This window comes from Rhinopithecus roxellana, chromosome 20, assembly GCF_007565055.1.
Source record: "Rhinopithecus roxellana isolate Shanxi Qingling chromosome 20, ASM756505v1, whole genome shotgun sequence".
Taxonomy (NCBI): Eukaryota; Metazoa; Chordata; class Mammalia; order Primates; family Cercopithecidae; genus Rhinopithecus; species Rhinopithecus roxellana.
This window is the reverse complement of record NC_044568.1, coordinates 10,702,968-10,729,992: the sequence shown is the minus strand read 5'-3', so window position 1 is coordinate 10,729,992 and position 27,025 is coordinate 10,702,968. Positions and strand designations below refer to the sequence as shown.

At 52.5% G+C, this 27,025-nt stretch overlaps 2 protein-coding genes across 2 annotated transcripts; one reads left to right on the top strand and one right to left on the bottom strand.

Annotated features, from left to right (window-relative positions):
- On the top strand, positions 1-19,276 carry C20H16orf58 (chromosome 20 C16orf58 homolog). Its single transcript, XM_010362278.2, has 13 exons — positions 1-371; positions 564-678; positions 8,095-8,140; positions 9,254-9,286; positions 9,372-9,477; positions 11,815-11,916; positions 14,813-14,883; positions 14,962-15,146; positions 15,225-15,282; positions 15,710-15,780; positions 16,405-16,548; positions 16,659-16,736; positions 17,823-19,276. The coding sequence occupies exons 1-13, from the start codon at positions 72-74 to the stop codon at positions 17,918-17,920; spliced, it is 1,407 nt and encodes a 468-aa protein (XP_010360580.2). The 5' UTR covers positions 1-71; the 3' UTR covers positions 17,921-19,276.
- Positions 17,989-25,627, bottom strand: SLC5A2 (solute carrier family 5 member 2). The gene is made up of 13 exons (XM_010362279.2): positions 25,489-25,627; positions 24,021-24,092; positions 23,841-23,945; positions 22,886-23,050; positions 22,503-22,608; positions 21,375-21,455; positions 21,016-21,245; positions 20,600-20,735; positions 20,277-20,384; positions 19,995-20,145; positions 19,719-19,887; positions 19,427-19,642; positions 17,989-18,651 (listed from the first exon to the last, which is right to left on the bottom strand). The coding sequence occupies exons 1-13, from the start codon at positions 25,612-25,614 to the stop codon at positions 18,220-18,222; spliced, it is 2,097 nt and encodes a 698-aa protein (XP_010360581.2). The 5' UTR covers positions 25,615-25,627; the 3' UTR covers positions 17,989-18,219.
- Between the last annotated feature and the right edge of the window lie 1,398 nt (positions 25,628-27,025).

The window sequence follows — 27,025 nt, the reverse complement described above, 5'->3', positions numbered from 1 at the left end:
AGCCCAGCCGGAAGTGCCGCCGGCCACGTCCACCGTGCGGCGGGAGAGGGGCTGCGAGCCAGAAGCTCGGCATGGCTGACGACGCAGGCCTAGAAACTCAACTGTGTTCCGAGCAGTTCGGGTCCGGGGAGGCACTGGGCTGCCGCGCCGCCGCGGACGGGAGCCTGCAGTGGGAGGTCGGGGGCTGGCGCTGGTGGGGGCTCTCCAGGGCCTTCACGGTCAAACCCGAAGGACGAGATGCGGGCGAAGTGGGGGCTCCCAGGGCCCCCTCACCACCCCTCTCCGGGCTCCAGGCCGTGTTCCTGCCGCAGGGCTTCCCTGATAGCGTCAGCCCGGACTATTTGCCCTACCAACTGTGGGATTCCGTGCAGGTCAGCTCTGTCGTCTGGGGCAGGGGACAGTGCAGGCCACCCATCCCTCCCCAGTTTTGGACGGGTGACTGAGGCCTGGAGCCGAGCGGGGGAATCTGACATGCCCCGTACAAGAAGAACAAGAACAGATGACGGCACTTAGACCGCCACGGTCCTGCGCCCGCTTCTCACCCTACTTGTTTTCTTCTCCAGGCCTTTGCTTCCAGCCTCTCCGGATCCCTGGCCACCCAGGCAGTCTTGCTGGGCATAGGGGTGGGGAACGCAAAAGCCACTGTTTCAGCTGCCACGGCCACCTGGCTCGTGAAAGGTGAGCTGCATCCCCGGAGCCTCACGTATTGCTGCTCTCAGCCCTGCCTTCACTGGGCTCTTATGTGTATATATGTATGGACTCGTGCCCCATTAGGTAGAATTCAGGCAGGTCTCCCCATTGATTAGAGCGGTGCTTTGTAACCGAGTCTTACTGCCGACATCTGGAAGACCCTCATCCCACTCACCAGCTTGGCAGCCGCACTCCATTCCCCACACAGACTTCTGAGTCTAAATCATCTGGATCCCAAATCCCGTCCCTTCCCCTTTATCCCTATTCTCTTTGTGGAAGATTGCATGAGAATGCGATTGATTAAATAAAACTGCCCGCTGCCCAGGATAGGGGAAGTTGGTGAGCTGCAGAAAATAAAAGATATAATTGGTCCTGAGTAGAAGGGAGGAAAGAATGGAAGGTATTGTGTATGCTCTGGGATACCAGATGATGCTGTAAATAATAGAGTGACTATCTGCTGAGTGTGTACAGCTTTTTAAAAATTGTTTAAGAAAAGAAAAAAAAGATACAATTTGGTACCGTGCCACCCAGAGAGGGAAATAGAACAGAAAAGGGAAATTGTTACATGTTCTACAGGAGGAGGCCCCATGGCTTTTGCCACTGTCCTTTGTCTTTCACTACTGCTCCCAGGGGATATTAGGCTGGTGCAAAAGTAATTGCGGGATTTCTTTGTCGTCGTTGCCATTAAAGGTAATGGAAAACCCGCAATTACATTTGCACCAACCTGATACATCAGCTCTAAGGGAAAGCTCATTCCGTTAGTAGAATCAGTCTGGCCACATCCCTTGTGAGCCTCTCTGGATTTTTTTGAGAAACAGGAGCCTTCTGTTTACACCTTTACCATTAAGACTGAGAAAACTGGGCCGGGCGCGGTGGCTCACAACGCTTTTAATCCTAGCGCTTTGGGAGGCCAAGGCAGCCGGGGCAACAGAGGGAGACCCGCATCTCTATTTTTTTTTTAGACTGGTAGTCTCACTGTCTGGAATGCAGAAGTGCAGTGGCACAATCTCAGCTCACTGCAGCCTCCGCCTCCCAGGTTCAAGCGATTTTCCTGCCTCAGCCTGGCAAGTAGCTGGGATTACAGGCGTGTGCCACCCTGCCCCACTAATTTTTTGTATTTTTAGTACAGAGTTTCACCACGTTGGCCAGGCTGGTCTCGAATTCCTGACCTTGGGTGATCCATTCACCTCAGCTTCCCAAAGTGCTGGGATTATAGGCATGAGCCACTGCACCTGGCTTGTTGGCCGTATTTTTGGAATGCATTTGGAGCTTGGGTCAGTAGTTGCTGTTTTCATGTGATATTACCAACATGTTGCCTATACAGATTGAATATCCCTTATCCAAAATGCTTGCAACCAGAAGTGTTTCGGATTTCAGGATTTTTTTTTGGATTTTGGAATATTTTCATGTATATAATGAGATTTGTTGGGGATGAGACTCAAGTCTAAACATGAAATTCGTTTATGTTTCATATATACTTTATACACATACCTTAAAGGCAGTTTTATACAATATTTTCAATAGTGTGATTGAAACAAAGTTTGTGTTCATTGATCCATCAGAAAGCAAAGATGTCAGTGTCTCAGCCACACATGTGGACAATCTGGTTGGTTGACATCCCCATCATTCCTGACTCTGAATGTATATGCTATCAAGAAGCAGTCATTTTCTTATACCTATTCACACATAAGTACTTAACAGTATAAAACATGATACCCCACTAATAGTGAGAAATTGTGTGTTCAGGATAACTAAGCAGCACAGCAGGTCACCAGAACACCTGTATCAGCTTCTGAACCACAGCAGCAGCAACAAAAACGGCAGGCTGTCAGTCTTCAGCTGTTTTGATGAAAAGGTTACTGGACACCATATTTTATTTTTTTAAGGTGAGAAGAAACAGAAGCGGTTGAAGGACAGGAAGCGGGTCTTCTAGGGATGAGGAAGTGTTCTGCTGGGTGGCTTTTTAAAATGTTTCTTCCAGAGTCATTTGCCTCATTAACTGTGGTTTCTATCTTAGAAGTCTCTCTTGGATTCTATAAACTGCCTGATTTCTTGTTCTGTTATGAATGTATGCTGCTCTAGTGCCTCAATAATCCCCTCCCACATCCTTACCATACTGTCTATAGGCACTTTTTCTGCAGTGTTAACAACGTCCTCTTCATTGTCACTGTTACCACGATTGCCTTGATTCAGAACTGAAGGGGACCAGCCCCTCCACACCTGTGGGTATTTCTTGTCAGGTAGGACGAGAGACAGAAAACAAATAAGACACAGAGACAAAGTATAGAGAAAGAACAGTGGGCCCAGGGGACCGGCACTTAGCATGCAGAGGACCTGCACTGGCACCGGTCTCTGAGTTCCCTCAGTGTTTATTGATTACTATTTTCACTATCTCGGCAAGGGGAATGCGGCAGGAGAACAGGCTGATAAGTGGGGAGAAGGTCAGCAGGAAAACGTGAGCAAAGGAATCTGTCACAAATAAGTTCAGGGGAGGGTACTGTGCCCAGATGTGCACGTAAGCCAGATTTATGCTTCTCTCCACCCAAACATCTCAGTGTAACAAAGAGTAGCAGAGCAGCATTGGCGCCAGCATATCTTGCCTCCAGCCACAGGGCGGTTTTCTCCTATCTCAGAATAGAACGAGTGTACAATCGGGTTTTACACCGAGACATTTTGTCTCCAGGGACATGCAGGAGACGGAGGCCTTCCTCTTATCTCAGCAGCAAGAGGCCTTCCTCTTTTACTAATCCTCCTCAGCACAGACTCTTTACAGGGTGTTGGGCTGGGGGACAGTCAAGTCTTTCCTTTCCCACGAGGCAACATCTCAGACTGTCTCAGTCGGGGGAAACCTTGGACAATATCCAGGCTTTCCTGGGCAGAGGTCCCTACAGCTTTCCACAGTGCATTGTGCCCCTGGTTAATCGAGACTGGAGAATGGTGATGACTTTTACCAAGCATACTGCCTGTAAACATATTGTTAACAAGGCACATCCTGCACAGCCCTAGATCCCTTAAATCTTGATTCCATACGGCACATTTTTGTGAGCACAGGGTTGGGGCTAAAGTTACAGATTAACAGCATCTCAAGGCAAAACAATTTTCTTAGTACAGATCAAAATGGAGTTTCTTATGTCTTCCTTTTCTACACAGACACAGTAACAGTCTGATCTCTCTTTTCCCTACAAGAACAGTTTGTGCTGTTTCACCATTGGCTGTTTCTACTGTTGGCGTCGTGTCTGCACTCCCAAAAGCTGCGGATTTTGGAGCATTTCAGATTTTAGGTTTTTTGATTAGGAATGCTTAACCTTGGCCAGGCATGGCGGCTCATCCCTGTAATCCCAGCACTTTGGGATTGGGGGGCCAAGGTGGGCAGATCAGTTGAGGTCAGGAGCTCAAGACCAGCCTAACCAATATGGTAAAACCCCATTGGTACTAAAAATACAAAGATTAGCCAGGCATGGTGGCACATGCCTGTAGTCCCAGCTACTCTGGAAGCAGAGGCAGGAAAATCACTTGAACCCTGGAGGTGGAGGTTGCATTGAACCGAGATAGTGCCACTGCACTCCAGCCTGGGCAACAGAGCAGTATCCTGTCTGAAACAAAAAAGGAACGCTCAACCTTTAACTCAGACAAGTTATTAAGAAAAATTAAGATCATTTTAAGATATGAAAAAAAAAAGGCGGGGGCCAGGTGTGGTGGCTCACGCCTATAATCCCAGTACTTGAGGAGGCCAAGGCAGGTGGATCACTTGAGGTCAGGAGTTAGACACCACCCCGGCCCACATGGTTTAACCCCATCTCAAACAAAAAACACAAAAATTGGCCTGGCGTGGTGGTAGGCACCTGTAGTCCAGCCTGGACGACAGACTGAGACTCTGTCTCAAAGAAAAAGGATGAAAAATCTACTTTAAAGGCTTCTTGTTATTGGCTGGGTGCAGTAGCTCATGCCTATGATCCCAGCACTTTGGGAGGCCGAGGCAGGCGGATCACCTGAGGTCGGGAGTTTGAGACCAGCCTGACCAACATGGAGAAACTCCGTCTCTACTAAAAATACAAAATTAGCTGGGCGTGGTGGTGCGCGCCTGTAATCCCAGCTGCTCAGGAGGCTGAGGTGGGAGAATCACTTGAACCTGGGAGGCGGAGGTTGTGGTGAGCCAAGATCATGTCATTGCACTCCAGCCTGGGCAACAAGAGCGAAACTCCATCTAAAAAATAAATAAATAAGGCTTGTTATCAATAGTAAAAGAAACTCTCAATTAGGATTTTACAAGCCCATTTTCATCAGACATGGGAAATTTCTGTACAGAGCTTCATATGAGAAAATTACTTGGAATTTTTTGATGTGATCATTTTCAGTTACATGTCTCTCAGTGGAACATGATGCTAATTGTCATGAGTAGCAATAGTAATAAAACTTGTTGCTAATATTTTGGCAACCTACCTTAAGCCGCACATTTTTTACCGCACATTTTTTACCGTTATATGTATCTCTGTAGCAGCCATATTAGTTAGCTGCCATTATTCATTTTTTAGATGGAAAAACAGACAAATTTTTTTGTGTGGTTATGTAACTTATCCAGGGTCACTCAGGGCCATGATTTTGACCCAGGCGGACTTATTCCTGTATTCAGCTTTTAACTACCACACTCTTTTGCCAGCTAAGATTTTCAAGTGGAGCCAAGTACAATTGTGGTCATTCCTTACTAGGACTCAGATGTTTCTAGATCTTACAGCTTGGCTAATTGTAAATGAGGAGGGAAAAAAAGCAAGTGGGAGTTAAGTTTTCTATTCTAGTGGACAGTATTGACTCAGATGATAGGGAGTATATGTATCATTTGTCCTGTAAATGCCTCTGATGATCCATGGAAAGGTAGCATAGGCTCCCTTTCTGTCAGGTGACCCAAGGAGGACATACACCTGAGTGGATACAAGTGTGTATCCAAAGGGAAGAAAAATAGAGTCTGGGTTGGACATAGTGGTTCATGCCTATAATCCAAACACTTTGGGAGGCGGAGGCAGGCAGATCACCTGAGGTCAGGAGTTTGAGACTGGTCTGGCCAACATGGTGAAACCCCGTCTCTACTAAAAATACAAAAATTAGCCGGGTGTGGTGGTGCGTGCCTGTAATCCCAGCTACACAGGAGGCAGAGGCAGGAGAAGATCTTGAACCCAGGAGTTGGAGGTTGCAGTGAGCCAAGATCACGCTACTGCACTCTAGCCTGGGTGACAGAGCGAGACTCCATCTCAAAGAAAAGAAAAATAGAGTCTGCCCCACGGACTCCTTCTCAACAGGTAAAAGTAATCCTGCCATGTTCACAGTCACTAAGTTGATTCAGTACCAGAATCTTGAATGGCACAATGATGATTTTGCCAAGAATATAATGTACTTGAAGGGAAGAGGTTAAAGTGAGTGATGGGAGGCCTGTAAAACCACCTTGTTGGGTATTACTTCCAGGGTCAGACAGGACAGAAATGGAGAAACAAAGCAGGCCAGATGGCAATAGCTTGGACCCATGCTTTCCTTCAGTGAGATAGCCCCAGCTGATGGTGGCCGTGAGAGAGGGCAGCCCCAGTGTGGCCATGTCTTCAGGTTCTTCCAGAGAAGCTGGAAATCCATATTTTCTTGTAAAATGCCCCAATTTTATTCATCAATCTGATGGGAGTCTCAGTGAAAGGGAATGATCCCTCCCAAGGTCTCAGGATCATTGTGAAGATGAAAAGGCACAGGTATTTCAGGTGTGCACCAGAGCGCTTACTGATTTCCCTCAAGTCCAGGGTGGGCAAGCATGACTCAGTGCCCAAGAAGGCTCTGGAAAGGGGAGAATGCATCTGCTCTCAGTGGAGAATGGGAGGGCTGGTCCAGGTCATCGCATTTATGTTTTGTGGAAGCTCCCAGCCCTCATTCCCATAACGTAGTGTCCTTTCTCCTACATCCCCACCTCAGGGTCAGTGCCCTCAAGCTCAGACAAGTCCAAATTCTCTCTCCGTGGTGTTTGTCCTCTCCCATGTCCACTGTATGAGTCTCTCCCAGGTGTCTCGTTCTAAAATATTGCTGCCAGGCCTAATGGGTGCTACTGTCTGTATAATGGATGGTCCAAATTGACAAATTTTTTCTGTAAAGGGCCAGATCTTAATGCTTTGCAGGCTTTATAATCTTAGTTGCAGTAACTCAGTTCTGCCATTGTCGTGCAAAAACAGCCATAGACAATCAGTAAACAAATGGGCATGGCTGCATTCCAGTAATACTTTATTTCCAAAACCAGGGAGTAGTAACAGTTTACTGATCCCTGGTCTAAATCAGTGTTTTCTATACTGATTGCTGTCTGCTCTTTGGCTGGATTTTGATCGTGGAATCATCTCGGTCACTGTGGTCATGAAGTACTTGGCAGAGAGAGTTAGGTAGCCAGAAAGCATTGGTTGTGCAAACGAAGGTCCCACTGATTCCAGAGACTTCTCTTACTCTGTCCAGCCTAAGGAGGCCTGTCCCTCTGCCATGCGACCCCAGCTGCAGTTCAAATCTTTTTTTTTTTTTTTCCTGAGACTGGGTCTTGCTCTGTCACCCAGGCTGGAGTGCAGTGACGTGATCATAGCTCACTGCAGCATTGATATCCTGAGTTCAAGCCATCCTTCCACCTCGGCCTCCCAAGTAGCTGGGTCTACAGGCATGCCACCATGCCTGGTTAATTTCTTTCCCACTTTTTGTAAAGATGGGGGTCTTGCTGTGTTGCCCAGGCTGGTCTTGAACTCCTGGCCTCAAGCGATCCCTGGGCCCAAACCCCCTGTAATCTCAAAGTGCTGGGATTATAGGCCTGAGCCACCATACCCGGCCCAAATCCTGTTATTTATTTATCCCGTAATAACCATCTGGAGCCACCTGCCCAGCCTAACAGCTAGAATAGGTTAGCAATAACCTTTGAATTTCCACTTAAGATTTCCTGCTTTTTTGAATAGTTTTACCAAATAGGTAAATATTCCTAAGTGCTATGTTGTTTAGTTTTAAGTTTAGAGTTTTACGAACTGTGCTGTATGTGGTCTTCATGAGTTATTTTCATGCAAGAGTTTAATAGTAGTATTCATCTATGAATGAATGCCTCTGGGTGAATATACTAGAATGTATGTATTCTGTCAGTCAATATTTGCATTATTCCCAGGTTTTTTGCTGTTATGAACAATTCTGCAAAGAACGTTTCTTGTCCATGTCTCCTAGGGGACATATTGAGGAACTGCTATTTGTAGGCACTTCTGACCCCGTCATGCAGCTATGACTGTCTGCAACTTCTAGTACCAGATTGAGTTCCCAAGGGCAGTGACTCAGGATGAATTGACCAATTCAGTGCCAGGGTCTGCCAGGCCCCACAGCTCCCACACCTCTTCCTTGCTCCTTACCTGTGCCTTCTCTCCCCAGATTCAACCGGCATGCTGGGCCGCATCGTCTTTGCCTGGTGGAAAGGGTGAGTTTGTCTTCCTGGCCAGCAACTCTGGCAACTCTTCCTAGTGGTGGTAGTAATGATAGTAATAGTATTGCCATTAATTTTGATTGTTAAGGGTTCCATGAGATGGTCTATGCAAAGTGCTTAATGCCCGTGGCATCGTACATAATAGGGCTAAGTAAACACTAGCCACTATTAACAGCTGTAACTGTGCCCCCTGAGCCTCTGTATGTTGTCTCTAATCCTTACAGCAACTCTGTAGGATGGGATTGGATATGTACATTTCATAAATGTGAATGAGGGAAGTTACTTGCCCAGACCATACAGCTTATAACTAGTGAGATGGGATTTGAACCTGAAGCCTGTTCTTTCCATGATACTGGGCAGTTCACTGGGCAGAACCCTCAACCAGGCCGTGTGTTCAGGATCTCCTTATGTGTGTCTGATACCCCTCCCAAGAATGTTCCCATTCCCTCCAGGAGATCTCAAACCGAGACTTGGGCCTAATGCTGCAAATCCTGAGCTGGGCTGGGGCCGCAGTATCCTCCTGACCCTAGAGAAGTTGTTTCCAAGTGTTTGTGCACAGGGCAGGGAGTCACTGTCTGACGAAAAGGGCAGGTGAGGTCCTAGGCCTGGATATCGGAGCCCAGATCTCTTAGCCTTTTCCCCCACTGTTCGTGTGATCCAGGGAAATCATATCCCCTATCAGGGCTAGTTGTCTGTAACATGCAGGGTTACACACTCAATGTGATGTTTACTAGTCCAAAGTACACTCGCTGGGTACCCTCACTCTAAAGCAAGAAGAAGAATAGGGAGAGGCAGAGGAACCCAGGAAGAGCCTCCCTCCAAGGATGGACAGAGGTTGGGGAGCAGCCACAAGACAATCAGGGTTTTCCTTGGTAAACCATGAGTTCATAAGCGGGAGACACTAGGCAATCAGTCAGTCACTGAAGATCCTCCCAGCTAATGGTGGCATTTTAGGTAGCAGTGACCGGGTGTGGGGACAGATCTCTGTCTAGGGGTGTGGATTTTCCTGAGCTGTTCAGACTTTACTGTCGTCCAGGACTCCCCACACTGCCCATAGGATGTGTTTCTCCTTAAATCCAAATTACAACAACCTCTCCTCCCCAACAGGAGCAAACTGGACTGCAATGCCAAGCAGTGGAGGTGAGGAGGAGCGGGGATAAGGGAGGAGAGTCTTCCATTATGAAAGTGTCCTACCTCTGACCTCTAATCTCTGATCCCTCCCCAGGCTTTTTGCGGACATCCTCAATGATGTAGCCATGTTTCTTGAGATTATGGCTCCTGTATACCCAATCTGTTTCACTATGACCGTCTCTACCAGCAACCTGGCCAAGGTAGCCACCTGTGGGGCACCCATCTGCCCAAGACACCTGCCTTGGTAGTGTGTGAGTTTACCTGGGCTCTGTGTTCAAGCCACTTCGAGAAGAGTAAGAAAGTTCAGATGTTTCTACTCAAACCCAACCATCCTTTCTGACCCTCCTCCAGCCAGACAGCGTCTAGTGCCCCAGAAAGTGTAAGGCAATGTCTAGAGCCACAGGACTGGGGAGGGAGCTCCGAGCTGACAAGTGGAAAGGGGTTGTCCAACATCAACATTTGGGACCAGCTTCCTTGACTTCCGTTTGGTTCTTTCAGTACAGTATTTATGGAGTGCCTGCTGCATGTTTGGCACAGAATGTGGCCTCCTGGCTTTGGAAAGAAACCACACATAATTGCTTCAGTGTTTGTGGAATTATAGGTACAGGTATTCCAAATGAGAAATGTGGGGGCCTGCAAGAGAGTGAGGCGGGGATTCCAGCCTGGTCAGGGAGTGTAGGAAGAGCTCCCCCGAGCCTGGGTCCTGAAGATGGAGTTTAAGGTGCAGGGCGGGTGTTCCCAGCAAAAGAAACAGCACAGCTTAAGGTCTGGAGGCAAGATGGAGATGGAGCACAGACCGCACCGTGAGCTGGGGGACACGTGGGGTGCAGGTACACTCTTCCTCCACACCAGGCTGTTGCCTGCACAACCTTTACAGGTTGGTCTCATCCAAATGAGGACACTGAGGCCTGGCGTGGTTCAGTAAAGAGCATATCCTGTCAGAGTTAAGTACCTGGCCCAGAGGAGAAACTCAAAAAAATGGAAGACCCATTCCAGGGCCCGTCTATCAACTTAAAATCACATTAGGGCCATGTTTCTCCATAAGCACTGGCATTTGGGTTACAACGGTTCCTTGTGGTGGAGGACATTTAGCTTCCCTGGGGCAGGCCTAAATGCTATGAGTACCCCTAAACAGGGTAGGAAAACCCAGAGAAAAGCATGGCTATAGCTATGGACCGAGGGTTGTGCCCTCTGGCTTTTGCTTCAAACTCTGCCTTTGGGGCCTCAGTCTCTTCATCTGTCCAACAAGGGAATGGAACAGGGCCATGAGCTTCCCTCTGAAGACCCGTCTCTAGAGTTCCCCTCTCCACAACCTCCATGTCCAGCTGTACCAAGAGAAGCCAGTTTGGCTGTCATCCATGCTACCGCCACCACCACTGCCACCACCTCCTCCTCTTCCCCCTTCCCCTTACCTGTCACCTTCAGCTGAACCTTCAGTTCTATTATTTTTCCCTCCTCAAAATCTCTAATCCATTCTCTCCTCCGTCTCCCTGTCACCACCTCTCACTGCTGAGAGAGCACTGTTGCTTCCCAGGTAGCCTCCCTGCCGCTCCCCTCTCAGAGCAGCCTAGTGATCCTTTCAAAGAGGAAAGTGATCAAGTCACTCTGCTGCCCTGTTGCTCTTAGGGAAAGACCTTCACCAGGCTTACCAGGCTCTGCATGGTCAGGTCCGTGTCAGCCATTCTGCCCTCACTTTGTCCCTCGTTCCTCTGGCCTTGGAACAGACTGTTTCCTCTGTCTGCATATTAACTTGTTTATTTATTATCTGTTGATCTATACGCTCCATGAGGGCAGGGCCTGGGTCTGACTTGTATCACAGCACCTAAGTCTATGTCTGGCCTCTAAAAGAGCCCTCAGCCTGGGGTGGTGACTCATGCCTGTAATCCCAGCACTTTGGGAGGCTGGCATGGGAAGATCTCTTGAGCCAAGGAGTTCCAGGCCCACCTGGGCAACACAGGGAGACTCTGTCTGTATTCAAAAACTGAAGATAAATAAAAATAGTAATAAAAGAGCTTTGATGAACTCAGGATGATTGTAGGTGACTAGTGACCCTCCTGATGAGCTTTATCCTGCAATCTCAGAGGGAGAGTTCTGGGCGCCCTGGGAGGTCAGGGCCATCAGTGGAGGTTTTGACAGCTTTCACTGGGGCAGGAAGAGAGTAGAGGAATTACAGGAGGCAGATATAAGCATGAAGCTGGAAACCAGCTTGAGCCTCCTGCCAGCAATGGGGAGGGTGTGGCCAAAGCAGGAGCTGGAGGGCTGGGAGTTCTGGGATGAGAATGGTCTTTGGGCCTCCACCTTGGAGAAGGAAATTAAGCTTCTGTGAGGCCAGTCCCCAAGGTGGTAGTGGCAGGCGGGACTCCAGTTTCCTAGAATAGGACAGGGAAGTTGAGCCTAGGGGGCATCAAGGTAAGAAGTAGATACCAAGGACAGCATTCACAGTTTGGCCAGGGCCAGGTTTTCTCCAGCTGGTCTGAGTGCCTGTGTTACCAGGACACGTGTCTCCACCAACCTTCTCTCTTCCCCTCCCCACCCAGTGTATCGTGAGTGTTGCTGGTGGGGCCACTCGGGCTGCCCTGACTGTGCACCAGGCTCGGAGGAACAACATGGCTGACGTGTCAGCCAAGGACAGCAGCCAGGTGAGCGCCAGAGCTGGAGGGAGGGCGTGGGGTGGGGAGGGGAAGTGGGGAGCAGCCCCTGAGTGCCCTGGAGGGCCCAGGAGCACATAGGAAGAAGTGTGGGTGCTCCCTGCTGACTCAAGACACCCAGGCAGGAGTAGGGTTTGGGCTCTGGTGGCAGCAAGTTTGAGCTGATCTCAGGCCCTGCCTGCCACCTGTGTGGCTGAGAGCAAGCCCTCAGCCTTGCCCTCTCCAGACCCCACCTTGCAAGCTGGATGTTCTGATCACATGAGGCCCTACATGTCAAGGCAGTTGGCAAGTCAGAGGCACCCAGCACGTGGGTTTGCTGGGTCACTGGCTGGGGCCTCCACTCAGCAGTTTAGCAGGCCTGCTGGCCCAGCCCCCCTACCCGCCCCAGGGAGCCTAGAGTTGGGGTAGGGACACCCCTAAGGCTGAACTCTGCATGGATTAGACCTCCACAAACCCCATGCTGAGGGCTTAACTCTCTCGCCTGTCATCCTAGCACTTTGGGAACCCGAGGTGGGAGGATCACTTGAGGCCAGGAGTTTGAAACCAGCCTGGGCAATCCAGCGAGACCCCATCTCTACAAAATGTATAAAAGAAACACTAACCAGGTGTGGTGGTGCACACCTGTAGTCCCACCGTCAAGCCCAGGAGGTGGAGGCTGCAGTGAGCTATGTTCACCCCAGTGCACTCCAGCCCGGGTGACAGAGCAAGACCCTGTCTCAAAAACAAACTCTCACACCAACCTTGCAAGGTAGGTACTACATTAGCCCTGGTTTACAGATGAGGAAATTAAGGCCCAGGGAAGTCCCAGTAGTGTGAGATGGTTTTCTTTGACACTGAAGCAATTTAGAAACTGCTGTTCTATGCATTCCTACTTTCTGGCCTTCTCTTCCATTGTTTGGCTCAATAATCTTAACCCAAGCTAATATTTATTAAGCACTAACCATGTGCCAAATATTTCATTTCCGGGAACTCTTTAAATTCTCACAGTGGGCATGTGCAGTAAATGCTCATGGTTGCCTTAGTACAGATGAGGAAATAAAGCATGAAGAGGTCCCGTCTCCCTGGGAATCCCTGGGGAAGTCCCTTCTCCCAGGATGCTCAGGCTCATTCCACCCATTGTCTCTTCCGAACCTAAGTCCACAGGCTGTTAAGGAGCAAGAATGAAGCACAGGACAGGCCCCTCACCGCACGACTCCCGGCTCCATGCCTGCTGTCCCTCGCCTGTTCTCTCGCTGGCCCCCAGCCCTCACCCTAACCCCAAGCCATTTTTCCCAAGGCCCCAGGGCTTCCTTGGTCCACAGAGTCAGGAACATATCCAGGACTAACCTGGGAATGTGTCAGTCCCACAGCAGACCCCAGCTTTCTGCTGACGCAGCTTTGCTGTCACTGGATGTGGCCACTGGAAATGACTCTTCCCACCTGGGAGAGAGGAGGTCCCTCTGCTCCTGAGCTTCCAAGGTTCCTGATCCCCAGTTTCCTGCCACACCCACAGCCTTTATTCCCACAGCATACGCCCTTCCCCGGGGGTGGCTGGGTGAGAAGAGCTCTCCAGTCTCAGGTCCTCTCTGTGCCAGGACCAGCTCTACCTGGGAGCCCAGTTGTCAGGGGCACTAATCCAGACTCCACTCTCATGATGAGTTGGGGGCAGGGAGCCTGGGGTCCCCTAGGGTGATCTCAATCCAGCCATCAGAGTGTTCTTATAATATTGATACACAAGGGAAGAGGTGTGGATCTTGTTCCTTTTCTTCCAGGGTGGTTCCTTGACCCCTTTGCAAATTTATCTGCCAGTTATTGCATGCCAAAGGAGCTTGGTGGGAGGGGAGCAGTCAACTTAAAATCAGTAAATAAAAGTTATTCCAGCTCATGCCTGTTACCCCAGCACTTTGGGAAGCTGAGGTGGGGGTCACTTGAGCCCAGGAGTTCAAGATCAGCCTGGGCAATATAGCAAGACTCATCTTTACCAAAAAATGCAGTAATAATCAGTGGAAGCATGGTGGTAGGATCACTTGAGCTCAGGAGTTTGAGGTGGTCATGAGTTAAGATTGTACCACTGCACTCCAGCCTGGGTGACAGAGCGAGACCCTATTTCTTTAAAAAAAAAAAAAAAAAAGTACACATTAGTAAGTGCCTGAGTGTGGGTCTATTCTGGTGACTTGCAAGGCAAAGAAGACGTGTTCATGGGTATTCCAAGGGCACCTACCTGGGCAAAGAAGCAACTGATACACATATATGTATTTAGACAGGGTATCACTGTGTCTCCCAGGCTGGAGTACAGCGGTGCAATCATGGCTTAATTTTTTTTTCTTTTTTGGAGACAGAGTCTTGCTCTGTTGCCCAGGCTGGAGTGAAGTGGCGTGATCTCAGCTCACTGCAACCTCCACCTGCCAGGCTCAAACAGTTCAGCCTCCTGAGTAGCTGGGACTACAGGCACACACCACCATACCCGGATAATTTTTTGTATTTTTAGTAGAGACATGGTCTCACCATGTTGTCCAGGCTGGTCTTGAACTCCTGAGCTCAGGGAATCTGCCCACCTCGGCCTCCCAAATTGCTTGGATTACAGGCACAAGCCACTATGCCCCACCAAATTTTTAATTTTTTTGTAGAGATAGGGTCCCACTATGTTGCCCAGGCTGGTCTCAAGCTCCTGGACTCAAGTGATCTGCCCACCTCAACCTCCCAAAGTGCTGGTACTACAGGTGTGAGCCACCTCGAGCTGGCATCTTTTAAATGACAGTTTACCCACCAAAAACTAAAAATTTACTCCCATTGCAGTAGGGAGCCCTGGGAGGTTGTGGAGCAGGGAGGATGGGGTGAAAGGCACTCAAGGGTACTCAGTGGCCTGGAGGGACACCCTCCAACTCCTACTCCCTCTGCCATTTTCCAGGAGACACTGGTGAACCTGGCAGGGCTCTTGGTCAGCCTCCTGATGCTCCCTCTGGTGTCAGGTTGCCCTGGGTAAGCCGGGAGCAGGGTGGGCAGGAGAGCCCCAGCTGGGCCTCTGCCTGCCTCGGCTACCTCACTCTCTCACCCCAGCTTCAGCCTTGGATGTTTCTTCTTCCTCACTGCCCTCCACATCTATGCCAACTACCGCGCGGTCCGATCCCTGGTCATGGAGACCTTGAACGAAGGCCGGCTCCGGCTGGTCCTGAGGCACTACCTTCAGAGGGGAGAGGTACTCGACCCCACTGCAGCCAATCGCATGGAGCCGCTGTGGACAGGTGACTCTGCCCCTTGTCTCGGGTCCTGTGTCTCAGCCTCTCCCACTGCCTAGGCGTCCTGACCCCAGCTTCCCACAGGTTTCTGGCCAGCTCCGTCTCTATCCCTGGGAGTCCCCCTACACCGCTTGGTCTCCAGGTGAGTGGCCTGGCGTCTCTCACTCATCACCGCTGCCACCCACACTCCTGCACACACCCCTCACTCCAGTTACACACTGGTCTCCCTGGCAAGGCCCCACCTCTGTGTCCTGGTTTCTTCATTGCTGCTGGACAGACATGGGGGCAGTGTGGGTGTGTGAGGAAGGAAAGGGTGTATAACATGAAGCAGATGTAAGGGATGTGTTTGATAGGTGAAGGAAGAATGGGCAGATGGGGAGTTTGGATGACGATATAGGAAGAAAGGATAGATTTTGGTGTGTGGGTAATGGCTGAGGGAGAGAGGAAGCGAGGGGCCCTGAGTGAAGCCTGGATCATTTCAGTTCACCATGGGTGGCTGTTCAGTGGCTGGTTGGGCATGCCTGCCTTTGCTGTCCTCCACCCCCACTGCACTTTCCTGTCCCCCACAGTGTCTTTGAGCTGCAACAGCTGGTTGAGGGGCACCAAGAACCCTACCTCCTCTGCTGGGACCAGTCACGAAGTGAGTGTGCCTAGTTCTCCCAGCCTAAGATGCACCCTCCCGGGTTAGCCTCTCATTCCTCCAACCCAGGGACCCCAGCTCTGGGCAGTTTGGAGGCTGCCTGTTCTGGGGGTTGCTCTAGACCATTCAAATTATAGCTGCAATGCCCCAGTGAAATTCACTTCACCCCTTTGTAAAACAGAGCTAACAGTACCTGCCTTATTCCCTGCGGTGTTTTTATGAGGATCAGATAATGTGACTGCAAAGCATCTTATATATTGCAGCACTCTTAGTAAGGCTATGACCTTTGCTGTCCCTGGGAAAACCACCCTTCTCTCCCGTCCTGGGTTGCCTCTTGGGTAAACAAGTCCTTGAGTGTGCTGGTCTGCTGGTGAGTGTGAAAAGGCGCTTATTCTCACTAGCCATTAAAGAAATGCAAAATAGACCCAGCCCAGTGAGCTGCTGTGAAGTTGTATTTGGAAATTGGTCAGTTTGGAGCAACAGGAGATGGAAAGGAAAGGGTGAGGTGCTGGCCTTCCATGCCAGGCCAAGGTCTCAGGGTAGATGGGGAAGCAGGGTGATGGGATCGAGGGGGTTTGGGAGGTTTCCATTCCCGGATACCAGTCTGTCTCTGGGTCCCTCCAGACCAGGTACAGGTAGTTCTGAACCAGAAGGCAGGCCCCAAGACCGTCCTAAGGGCCGCCACACATGGGCTGATGCTTGGGGCCCTGCAGGGAGATGGACCCCTTCCAGCAGAGCTGGAGGAGCTGAGGAACCAGGTGCAGGCAGGTAAGTGCCTCACAATCTAGACTGCTGATGCCTCAGGGCAGGGAGGAGAGGGGACAGACTCTGTCCTGCTGGAGGATACAGAGCTTCTGGTTCTGCACCCCCGCACCCAGGTCCTAAGAAAGAGAGCTGGGTCATCGTCAAGGAGACACACCAAGTGTTGGATATGCTGTTCCCGAAGTTCTTGAAAGGTAACATACCTCAGCTCATGGCTGCTTGGTCCCTGAAGCCTTGTCCCTGGGGGCCCCAACTTCCCCCACTCCCACCCTTCCATCTGAAAGGGGAAAGACTTGGGTTCTTGGTCCTGATGCAGAGGCTCACACCTATAATTCTAGCGCTGTGGGAGGCCTAGGTGGGCAGATTGCTTGACACCCTGCCTGGGCAACATGGTGAAAACTTGTCTCCACAAAAAAATACAAAAATTAGGTGTGATTCTGCACTTGTGGTTGCAGCTACTCAGGAGGCTGAGGTGAGAGAATTACCTGACCTGGGAGAGGTCGAGGCTACAGTGAGCCATGATTGTACCAGCCTGGGTGACAGAGCAAGACCCTCTCTCTCTCTCAAAAAAAAAAAAAAAAAAAAAAAAAAAAGACTGCCAGGCACAGTGGCTCACACCTGTAATTCCAGCATTTTGGGAGGCCAAAGCAGGCAGATACTTGAGCTCAGGAGTTCGAGGCCAGCCTGGGCAACATGGTGAAACCCTGTCTCTACCAAAAATATTAAAAAAAATTAGCTGTGCGTGGTGATGCACGCCTGTGGGACTGTCAGGAGGCTGAAATGGGAGGATCACTTGAGCCTAGGAGGCAGAGGTTGCAGTGAGCCCAGATTGTGCCACTGTACTCCAGCCTGGGTGACAGAGACCCCCATCTCAAAAAAAAAAAAAAAAAAAAAAAAGATGGATTCTCCCTGCAGTCCTAAGTTTAGCACTCAGTTTCCCTGTCTATAGGATGGAGAGCTTAGAATGATCTCTGAGGTGGTATCAGCGTGGATAGTCTGCGTAATCCCATTTGGCATGTAGGAAATGGGAGGATGGAGTGGGGAGGCCCTCACATTGATGAGGACGTTTTGTCTGGCACCTGTGCCATCCCAGCACTCTTCTGTGTGCCATTTCAATGAATTTTTCCTGCAGCCAGGTGTGGTTTCAGCCTCATTTTATGCCAGACTCACCCAGCAGAGGCAGTGGGAGCCCCATTAGTGCACAAAGCCTGCACCCAGCCTGTGCCTCTCCTTACCCTTGTCCCCAGCATTCCCGGCAGCACCCCATGATCTCTCCCCAGGACTGCAGGATGCTGGCTGGAAGACAGAGAAGCACCAGCTAGAGGTGGACGAGTGGAGGGCTACATGGCTTCTGTCTCCCGAAAAGAAAGTCTTGTGAGCGGCCCAGACAGAGGCCCAAGCCCAGGACAGGAACCTGGAGCAAGGACACTTTGGCCACAGCAGGACAGGGGAAAGGCAGCTTTATTTTTCCTTAGGGCAACTGCAGCGGGTGGGCCAGGCCCTCATGGGAAGTGACTGCCAATCAGATGCAGTGGGCCCCAGGCAGAGGAAGGCTGGGAGAAGGAGAGCCAGGACCTTCTCACCCCACTGCCCCTTCCCCTTTTCTGGAGAGCACCGCAGGCTCCTCACCACCACTTCCTGTGAGGCTGTGGCTTATGGTGTCCAACACAGTTGGTCTTAGGCATAGAAGCCCCAGAGGAACACGGCCACCGCCATCATGAGCAGAGCATTGAGGTTGACCACACGGGCCCAGCTCGGGTCCTCACTGATGTCCTCCAGCCGCCTGGTTGCTGCCACTGCCTCCTCCTGGGTAAGGGGCGGAGGACTGCCCACCCCACCCCTGCTCATTCCACAAAACCAGAGCAGGCACTGGCGAAAGAAGCTTGGTGCCGGGGCTTGCGGCTCTGGGGGAAATTGAGGCCCTGCAGTTAGTTTGTGGGGACTCAGCTCTCCTAGCCCCACCTGCTGGCATGGTGCCCTACCGTGCATCTCCATGGCACGCTCTGGGCACCCATTCTGTACAGGGAGTGAGGACCCTTCCTGTTCATCAGCATCCAGGTCCTCCCGTTCCTCCTTGCTGTGCCGGAGACTGAAGACCAGGCGGTGGAGCTGGGGAGGGTGGGAGCACGGACTAGGTGGGAGTTCTGTCCCCCCATGCCCAACCCTGAAGTCTCTTGCACACCAGCTCGTCACTGCCTGCCCTACCCACCTCTTGAGTTCACACAGCCAGCCCAGGCTTAACTCATGCCAACTCCACCCTACATGGCAGCCCTGTGCTCTCGGGATAAACCCTGAGCCCCTGAGCTTGTGTTTACAGCTGTTGGCCCTGCTCCCCCAGTTTCATCAGCTCAGGTCCCCTGTCTACACCCAGATGGTAGCTCTTGCGACCCTGGCCTGGCAGCCCTGCTCATAGTGTTCTGTGCCTGTGTGCTCCCACCCTTCCCTCCTGCTGCTGCGGATTCCCTGTCATCCTTCCACACCCGGATCTCTTGTCCTGTCCTCACCCCACCCTGCCACCATCAGCCCTGCGTGGAGCCACCTGCCCTTCAGCAACAAAACCAAACCTTTTTGTGAGCGTTCAAGATGGTATTGTGCCCCACCAGTCAGATCCTGTGTTTTGAGTCCCAAAGGCCATGCCAAGGATTGGCTCTGGGAGGCTTTAATCACCAACCCATCAACATCAAGCCTCCCCCAGGCCGGTTCAAATAAATGTATTTAAATAAAAATGCTTGCTGTGCAATTGCAACTGCAGCTGGACCCCCAGCCCGCTCCCAATCCTTAGTCTAGAAATTCAGGTCCTCCCCACTGTACTCCAGGAAGCAGAGGGCAGGTGTAAGTGGTTGCTGTGTCCCACAGTGCTTGTTTGAGGCACCCGGCTACTCACGTGCTTGCGGGGAATGGGCGCGGTGCACAGCGAGACCAGGAGGGTGAGGAGGCCGGAGCAGAGAAACAGCACGATGGCGAAGTAGAGGTAGTGCACGCCGCAGAGGAAAGCCGGGCACGCTGAGGGCTGCACACAGCTGCCCGAGCCGAAGGAGAACTCGGGAATCAGGCGTGCCAGGCCCATCAGGAGGCCCCCGATGAGTCCCCAGAAGGCGCCCTGCGAAGGAAACAGGTCAGCCTGCTCAGGATGTGCAAACCCAGCCCTGCTGTCGCCATGCGCGCATGCCGCTCACCTGCTCATTAACGCGCGGCACGAAGAGTGCCAGCACGAAGACGGCGGACACGGGCGGTGCCAGGTAGCTGGAGACGGCCTGGATGTAATCGAAGAGCTGCCCGCCCTGCGCCGCCTGCACCACGGGAAGCCACGCCACCGACACTACCACGATGAACACCACCCAGAGCCTGCGGCGGAGGCCGTCGGATCGAACCCTGGACCCTGGACTCCCCTGCGCGTGCGCAAGCCCCCGCCCCGGCTGATCCGTTAGGGAGGAGGGGAACCCAGGCCGCACCGTCCCACCAGCAGCAGCTCGCGGTCGCCGGCGCTGGGCCGCAGGCGCGTATAGATGTCCATGGTGAAGAGTGTGCCGCTGCTGTTGAAGATGGAGGCCAGCGAGGACATGAGCGCGGCCAGCATGACCGCCAGCATGAGTCCGCGCAGACCTGCGGGCCGACGGCAGCCGTGAGGCTGGGGCCACTGGGGGTCAAGGGCGGCTGCAGCTGCGGGAGGGACGACCCCTCCCAGCAGCGGGCTCCGCAGCGAGCTTGCACCTGTGGCCGGGGACCGCCCTCACCGTTGGGCATGAGCTTCACGACGAGCCGCGGGTAGGCAATGTTGGAGCAGCCCACCTCCGTGCCGCACACGCGCCTGCACACCTCGGGCACCACGCACGCCACCTCGTCTGCCAGAGAAAGCCCACCGCGCGGCTAGGGTAGGGCCTGGTCTGGGAATCCCAGGAGGTAGGGACTGGGAATCCTAGCAGAGGAGGCGTGCGATCCCCGGAGGGAGGCGGGACTCCGCGCCCAAACTCCCGAGTCTTAGGAGGGTGGCTAAACTGGGAGACGGGTGCCCGGTCGCTGGCACAGGAAAGGGACGGGGCGGGGACGCGGACGTTACCCGGGTACAGAATGCGGCTGATCATTCCCGGCATGACCATGAGGAACATGGGCGTCAGCTTCAGGTACCCGCACAGGATGCAGCCCGCCTTGATGTGGGTCAGGCTCTTCCCGGCCAGGCAGCGCTGCACAATGACCTACGGGAGGGGTGTTCAGCTGCCCGCGTGCGGGCCTCTCCTCGGCCCCGCCCCGCGCCCGGGCTCTAATATGTGCCCCGCCTCTGGCTGGTGAGTGCCCCAAGTTCAGCTGCACGCTCGGAGCAGATGGAGCCTTCTGTCTGGTTTAGCACCACCCTGGAGAGGTTCTCGCCTCTCAGACTGCGCCTTAGACAGTTGTGGGAAAGGCGGGGAGGGACTCAGGCTCCGCCCGTCTCGGCTCCCCCCCGGCCTCACTGCAGGCGCAGCCCTGTCCCCGCACCTGGTCGCTGCACCAGTACCATCCCGAGACGATCGTGAGTCCCAGGAGCAGCGCGGGCCACGGCAGATCCCCGGTCACGGGGTGCCGAAGCAGGTGGTAGGAGTCGGGCCGGGGTAGATAGCAGGAGGTGGAGATGTTTCCCACGGCTGGATCCTCGGACACCGTCAGCGAAGTTGCTGCTCTCAGGTATTTGTCGAAGAGACCCGAATACCCGCCCACCTCGTGGAAGGCTGCCAGGCAAGGCCGTCAGAGGACCCTTCTTAGGACCCTCAGACCGGAGTCGCGCGACGGCCCCGCGCGCAGGCCGAGAGCTCCGCGATCACGCCCTTCGCGCCCCTCCCTGGTAGGCGAGCCCCTACCGTAACCCATGAGGATGCAGGAGCCCCCCAGGATGACGAAGGTCTGTACCGTGTCCGTGTACATCAGCGCGGCCAGCCCTCCTGCAACAGGCCGGGGTCAGGGGACAGCCCAGCTGTTTATGTCACAGACAGGCTGGCCTTATCAATAAGCCATCTTTGTGGGAATTTGAGAGAGTTCCCCTTCCTGGAGAATAAATTTCAAAATGATGGCCCATTCTCGGGACTCATGCACGCAGGCACCAACAAGCAGGGCTTGGTGGGCAGAGTGTGGCTTAGTTTTAGGGCCAGGCCACACTTGCAGGACCCCCACTAGCAACCCCCTCTAGGCCCCAGTTTTGTTTGTTTTTGTTTTTGAGACCGAGTCTTGCCCTGTCGCCCAGGCTGGAGAGCAATGGCGAATTTTAGCTCACTGCAACCTCCACCTCCCCAGCTCAAGCAATTCTCCTGCCTCAGCCTCCCCAGTAGCTGGGATTACAGGCGTGCGCCACCACCTCCAGCTAATTTTTTGTATCTTTCGTAGAAATGGGGTTTCACCATGTTGACCAGACTGGTCTTGAACTCCTGACCTCGTGATCTGCCTGCCTCGGCCTCCCAAAGTGCTGGGATTACAGACGTGAGCCACTGCTCCCAGCCACCCCCCGTTTTTTCTGCGTCATCATAGGAGAGGGTGATTCTCTAAGATCCAATACTCAGTTCTGTTCCTTCTCAAGGTGGGGCCCCTCAAGCAGGCCTTGGCACCAAGCCCTGCCTACTCTGGTCCACATCTGACCTCAGGCCCCACCCCAGGTCCCTCTGAACCATACTGAGTTTGTCTAGAGATCTTGGAGACTCGTCAGGTGCACTCTCCCAGGTGTTCAAGGCAGGCAAGAGCTGCTAAATCTTCCTCTTCTCGCAGTTCTCACTCAAGCCCAGCATGGCTTTCTCTCTCTGAACTTCCAGTCAAAATCCAAGAGACAGTAGAAAGAGAGGAAGCCTTTGCTCTCCAAATATTTAGTCCCTTCTCCTGCTTGGACCACACCACACTTCCAAACCTCTCCAGCTCGCTTTCCTCTGGCAACTCCCTAAACCCTGGCCACAGCTGGCAGCAGTGTCCCAGGCCCACTCTTTTTCCTAAGCCCCTGCTGGCACCTGTCACCGTGTAAATCATGGTGATGCCCAGAAGCGCGATGACGGAGGCATAGATGTTCCAGCCCAGAGCCTGCTGGATGAATACAGCTCCGGAGAACATGTCCACCTTTGGGGAGGAGCAAGTGCCAGGTCAGGACCCAGAGCAGTGTCCCTGGCCCACCTCCTGCCCAGACCATGCCCTACTAGCTTCAAAGCTTCCCTCCATTTTTCCAGTTCCCAGCATTGTGGCTGGTGCCCTGGAGACATTCCTTGCAGGTCCTGCCTCCATCATCATAACCCTCACAGTGGTTTCTCCTAGGTCCCACGCCCTCCAGAGTTCTCTAGAGACCCCACTCATGACTCCGCCCTTCTAGGGCCCCATCGCATCCGCCACACGAGCTCACCGAGATCTTGGTGAAGATATACAGGAAAAGGGAGAGCACAGACAGGTAGAGGCGGATGCGGCGGCCGCCGAAGCGCTTGTGCAGGTACTGTGGCATGGTGATGACCCCTGCCGTCAGGTACACGGGTGCAAAGAGCCAGCCCAGTAGCAGCACCACGAAGAGCGCCTGCCGGGGGCAGTACTGCTGCTGAGGGTGGCTTTGCCCTCATCCCTGAGGATCTGACCTCTTCGTGAAGGTGCTACTCCAAGCGAGTGACCCTGGAAAGGGCCACATCTGGGGCCCAGAGGACAACTGCAGGCGATGGCCCCGGGGCCCCGGGCACCAAGGAACAGAGCTGACACCCTCCTGGGTTCTTAACTGGAGCCCTCCTTGTCTACCCAGGTTATCACTCCTGGCCCGTTTCTCCCAATGTTGTACCTATGTTCATCTAGATATGAACCCCAGCATAGACCCCTCAGACTGACCCGAGCCAAAGTCACCCAAACCTTGTGTCCCTCAAGGCTCAGCCCAGTGGCCTCCTCCTCCAGGAAGCCCTGAGCTCAAAGCCTGATCTCCCCTCCAACAGAAGCCTCAGTCCCAGAGCTTTGTATCTGCTCCTCACTTCTACAAAGGGCTTTAACTTGGCCCCAAGTTCCTCACAGACCACAGCTTCAGAGCACATCTGAGCAGGTGCTTCCCTGGCTTTGAGGCTGCTCACCCCACTCAGAGAGGAATACATGGAAGCTCCTAGAGGCAGTGGCTGGTCCAGGCTGGCTCACATGGCAAGTCAGAAGCAGGACCGACAGTGGTCACCCCTGCACCCCTCTACTTCCTGGCTAGATGTGTGACCTCCACTCCCAGCCCAACCTCAGTCCCACTGCCAGTCTCATTCCCCCTTTCCTGGAGTTTCCCCAAGGTGTGACCCTTCCAGATGTTCTCACTGGGGGTGGGGTTATTGGAAAAAAAAGGGCCTCACATTCCATTCGAATCCAGCCACAGCCAAGCCACTTGCAGCGCCAGTCCCTGCCAGGCCCACAAAGTGGCCACTGCCGATGTTGCTGGCGAAGAGAGATGCCCCAACCTGGGTGGCCAGAGGAGGGAGTGAGCAGGGCTGCTTCTCCAGGCCCCCTCCCATTCCCAGTCCAGCCCGTCTCACCGGCCACCACACCATGCTGCGTCCTGCCAGGAAGTAGCCGCCCACAGTGCCTCTGTTGGTTCTGCACATGGACTGGGAGACAGAGGCGGGGGAGACCTGGGTTTGGGGCACAGCCTTGGACTTCATTAGCGTCCTCAATACATTCCTCAGCCTTGTTTCTGGCTGAAGATTAACAAGCCTAGTTTCCCTGATCATTTGCACTGCCACCCCCAACTCCTCCCACTCAGGGCAACCCAGGCTCTAATCCCAGTGTCCAATTCCCCAAGTCTTTTCACATATTTTTTCTTTTTCTTCCTTTTCTTTTCCTTCATTTTATGAGACAGAGTCTTGCTCTTGTTGCCCAGGCTGGAGTGCAGGGGCATGATTTCGGCTCACTGCAATCTCCACCTCCCAGGTTCAAGCAGTTCTCATCCTCAGCCTCCGAAGTAGCTGGGATTATAGACACATGCCACTACACCCAGCTATTTGTATTTATTTATTTATTTTTATATATTTTAGTGGAGACAGGGTTTCACCAAGTTGGCCAGGCTGGTCTTGAACTCCTGGCTTCAAGCAATTCACCTGCCTTGGCCTCCCAAAGTACTGAGATTACAGGCATGAACCATCGTACCCAGCCCCACATCTGTTTTTAGAGATAAGGTCTTGCTCTGTCTCCTAGGCTGGAGTGCAGTGACATGATCATAGCTCACTGCAGCCTTGAACTCGTGGGCTCAAGCAATCTTACCACCTTGGCCTCCGAGTAGTTGTGACTACAGGCACACACACCAGCATGCCTGGCTAATTTTTCCTTTCTTTCTTTTTTTTTTTTTTTTTTTTTCCTTTTTTTTTTTAAGAAACAAGGTCTCATCCAGGCACAGTGGCTCACACCTGTAATCCCAGCACTTTGGGAGGCAGAGGCAGGAGGATTGCTTGAGCCTAAGAGTTCGAGACCAGCCTGGGCAACAGAGTGAGACCCCTCTCTATTTAAAAATAAATAATTTTTAAATAAATTTTTAAAATAAAACAGAGATGTGGTTTCACCATGTTGGCCAGTGTGGTCTCAAACTCCTGGCCTCAGTGATCCCCCTGCCTTGGCCTCCCAAAGTGCTGGGATTACAGGTGTGAGCCACTAGTCCCGTCTCAACTCCCCAGGATTTATCGTGCATGGATTTGGCTTGACCTTCCTGGGGGCCTTGGATATTTTCTGCTGGTCAGCCATAATGTGGCCAGGGGAATGAGACGCCATTTAGAATGTCAACCCTGATAAAAATCCATGGACCCCTTCAGCTAGCACACTCCCAAGGTGGGAAGACAAGGAAGGAATGTTGGCTGGGCCTTCCTGAGGCCCTCCAAAGACCTGTTTGCCCCCAGGCCTAGGTTTCTCCTTCAAAGATCCAAGCATCATTCTCCCACCCTTGGCCCCCTGAGACTTTTCTCCCAGGCCCCAAAGCCAGCAGCCCCCAGCAGCACCCCACCCCCCACTTCTTACCCACAAGCCAACGCCAATGACCAGCAGGAAATATGCAGCAATGACTAGAATGTCAGCAGGATTGTTGATCAGGGCCCTCTGGGCCCCCAGCTCTGGTGCCCAGCCTGCCTCTGTGTGCTCCTCCATTCTCCCCAGGATCTGCCCCATCCAGGGACCAGTCCCTGGATTCCCCCAGGGAAGGATTAATGGTTACCTCAGGGGCACTGAGCCGACAAGTCCCCCAGGTCTTGTTCCCGCTCCCCAGCTTTATTTGCTGAATCAGGTCATATCAAGGCTGAAGGCTGGTCCTGGGGAGCTGGACCCTTCCAAGTTCAAGAGCACTCCTTCCTGGGCCGCAGCCTCCGCCCTCTCCCCTGTGCCCCAGGCTCAAAATCACCTCTTTTACTCCCTAAAAATGCATTTATTCCTTCTTAGCTAAGCCAGCACCTCTGGATTTAACTAATCCAGAGGAATCATTTTCAAACCCAAGTCTGACAGGAACACTCACCCTCCTCAGGAACCCTCCATGGCTCTTATACAAGCTCTTCAGCCTGATTTCCAACCCCAGCCATGCCCCAGTTCCCACTTATCCTTCCCCCTGCTTCTCCAAACCAAATCTAGAGGAAATCAGAAATCCTTTCCCACTCCCTTAACCTACCCAGCCCAGATTTTTGCTTTTTGCTTTTTTTTTGCCCAGATATTTTTATCTCCACCAAATCCTTGCACAAACTGTGTCTTCTGTTTAGAGCGGTTCCCTGTCTCCCAAATGGCCAACTCCTATTCAGCTTTCAGTACCCAGCCTATGTCGCCTCTTCAAGAAAGACTTCTCTGACATTTCTGATGCAGTTCTGAGCACACTATGTGGCCCTTGCCTGGGTCCAGGTCTGTCTTCCCAACAAACTAGAGCCTCCTCAAGAGCAGGATTGGCTGGGTGTGGGGACTCATGCCTGTAATGCTAGCATTTTGGGAGGCTGCAGGGGGAGGATCACTTGAGCTCAGGAGTTTGAAACTAGCCTGGGCAGCAGAGTGAGACCTCGTCTCTTAAAAAATAAATAAATAGGCCAGGCATGGTGGCTCACGCCTGTAATCCCAGCACTTTGGGAGGCCGAGGCAGGTGGATCACAAGGTCAGGAGATCGAGACCATCCTGACTCACATGGTGAAACCCTGTCTCTACTAAAAATAAAAAAAAAAATTAGCCAGATGTGGTGGCGGGCGCCTGTAGTCCTAGCTACTCGGGAGGCTGAGGCAGGAGAATGGCGTGAACCCGGGAGGCAGGGTTCGCAGTGAGCCAAGATCGCACCACTGCACTCCAGCCTGGTCGACTGAGCGAGACTTGGTCTCAGAAAATAAATAATAAATAAATAAATAAATAAATAAATAAAAATTAGAAAGAGCCGGACTGATCTGATTTATCCCTGGAGTCTCATTGCTCAGCACAGGACTGGATTCAAGAAGGGATAGGCTGGTTAATATCTGTATGTCTACCTTTCTGGAAGAATTGACCAGACTTGGATGTTAGGAGACAGTTGAAGGGAAGTCCTGCCTGATTATGGCAG

Excerpts from the sequence above, each read along its gene's own strand:
- C20H16orf58 (XM_010362278.2), top strand. The coding sequence starts at position 72 with ATGGCTGACGACGCAGGCCTAGAAACTCAACTGTGTTCCGAGCAGTTC. Across the intron at positions 9,478-11,814 it reads CTACCAGCAACCTGGCCAAG|TGTATCGTGAGTGTTGCTGG; the intron begins GTAGCCACCTGT and ends CTCCCCACCCAG. Across the intron at positions 16,549-16,658 it reads GAGGAACCAGGTGCAGGCAG|GTCCTAAGAAAGAGAGCTGG; the intron begins GTAAGTGCCTCA and ends CCCCGCACCCAG.
- SLC5A2 (XM_010362279.2), bottom strand. The coding sequence starts at position 25,614 with ATGGAGGAGCACACAGAGGCAGGCTGGGCACCAGAGCTGGGGGCCCAG. Across the intron at positions 24,093-25,488 it reads TCATTGGCGTTGGCTTGTGG|TCCATGTGCAGAACCAACAG; the intron begins GTAAGAAGTGGG and ends TCTGTCTCCCAG. Across the intron at positions 21,456-22,502 it reads CATGATTTACACGGTGACAG|GAGGGCTGGCCGCGCTGATG; the intron begins GTGCCAGCAGGG and ends GGCCTGTTGCAG.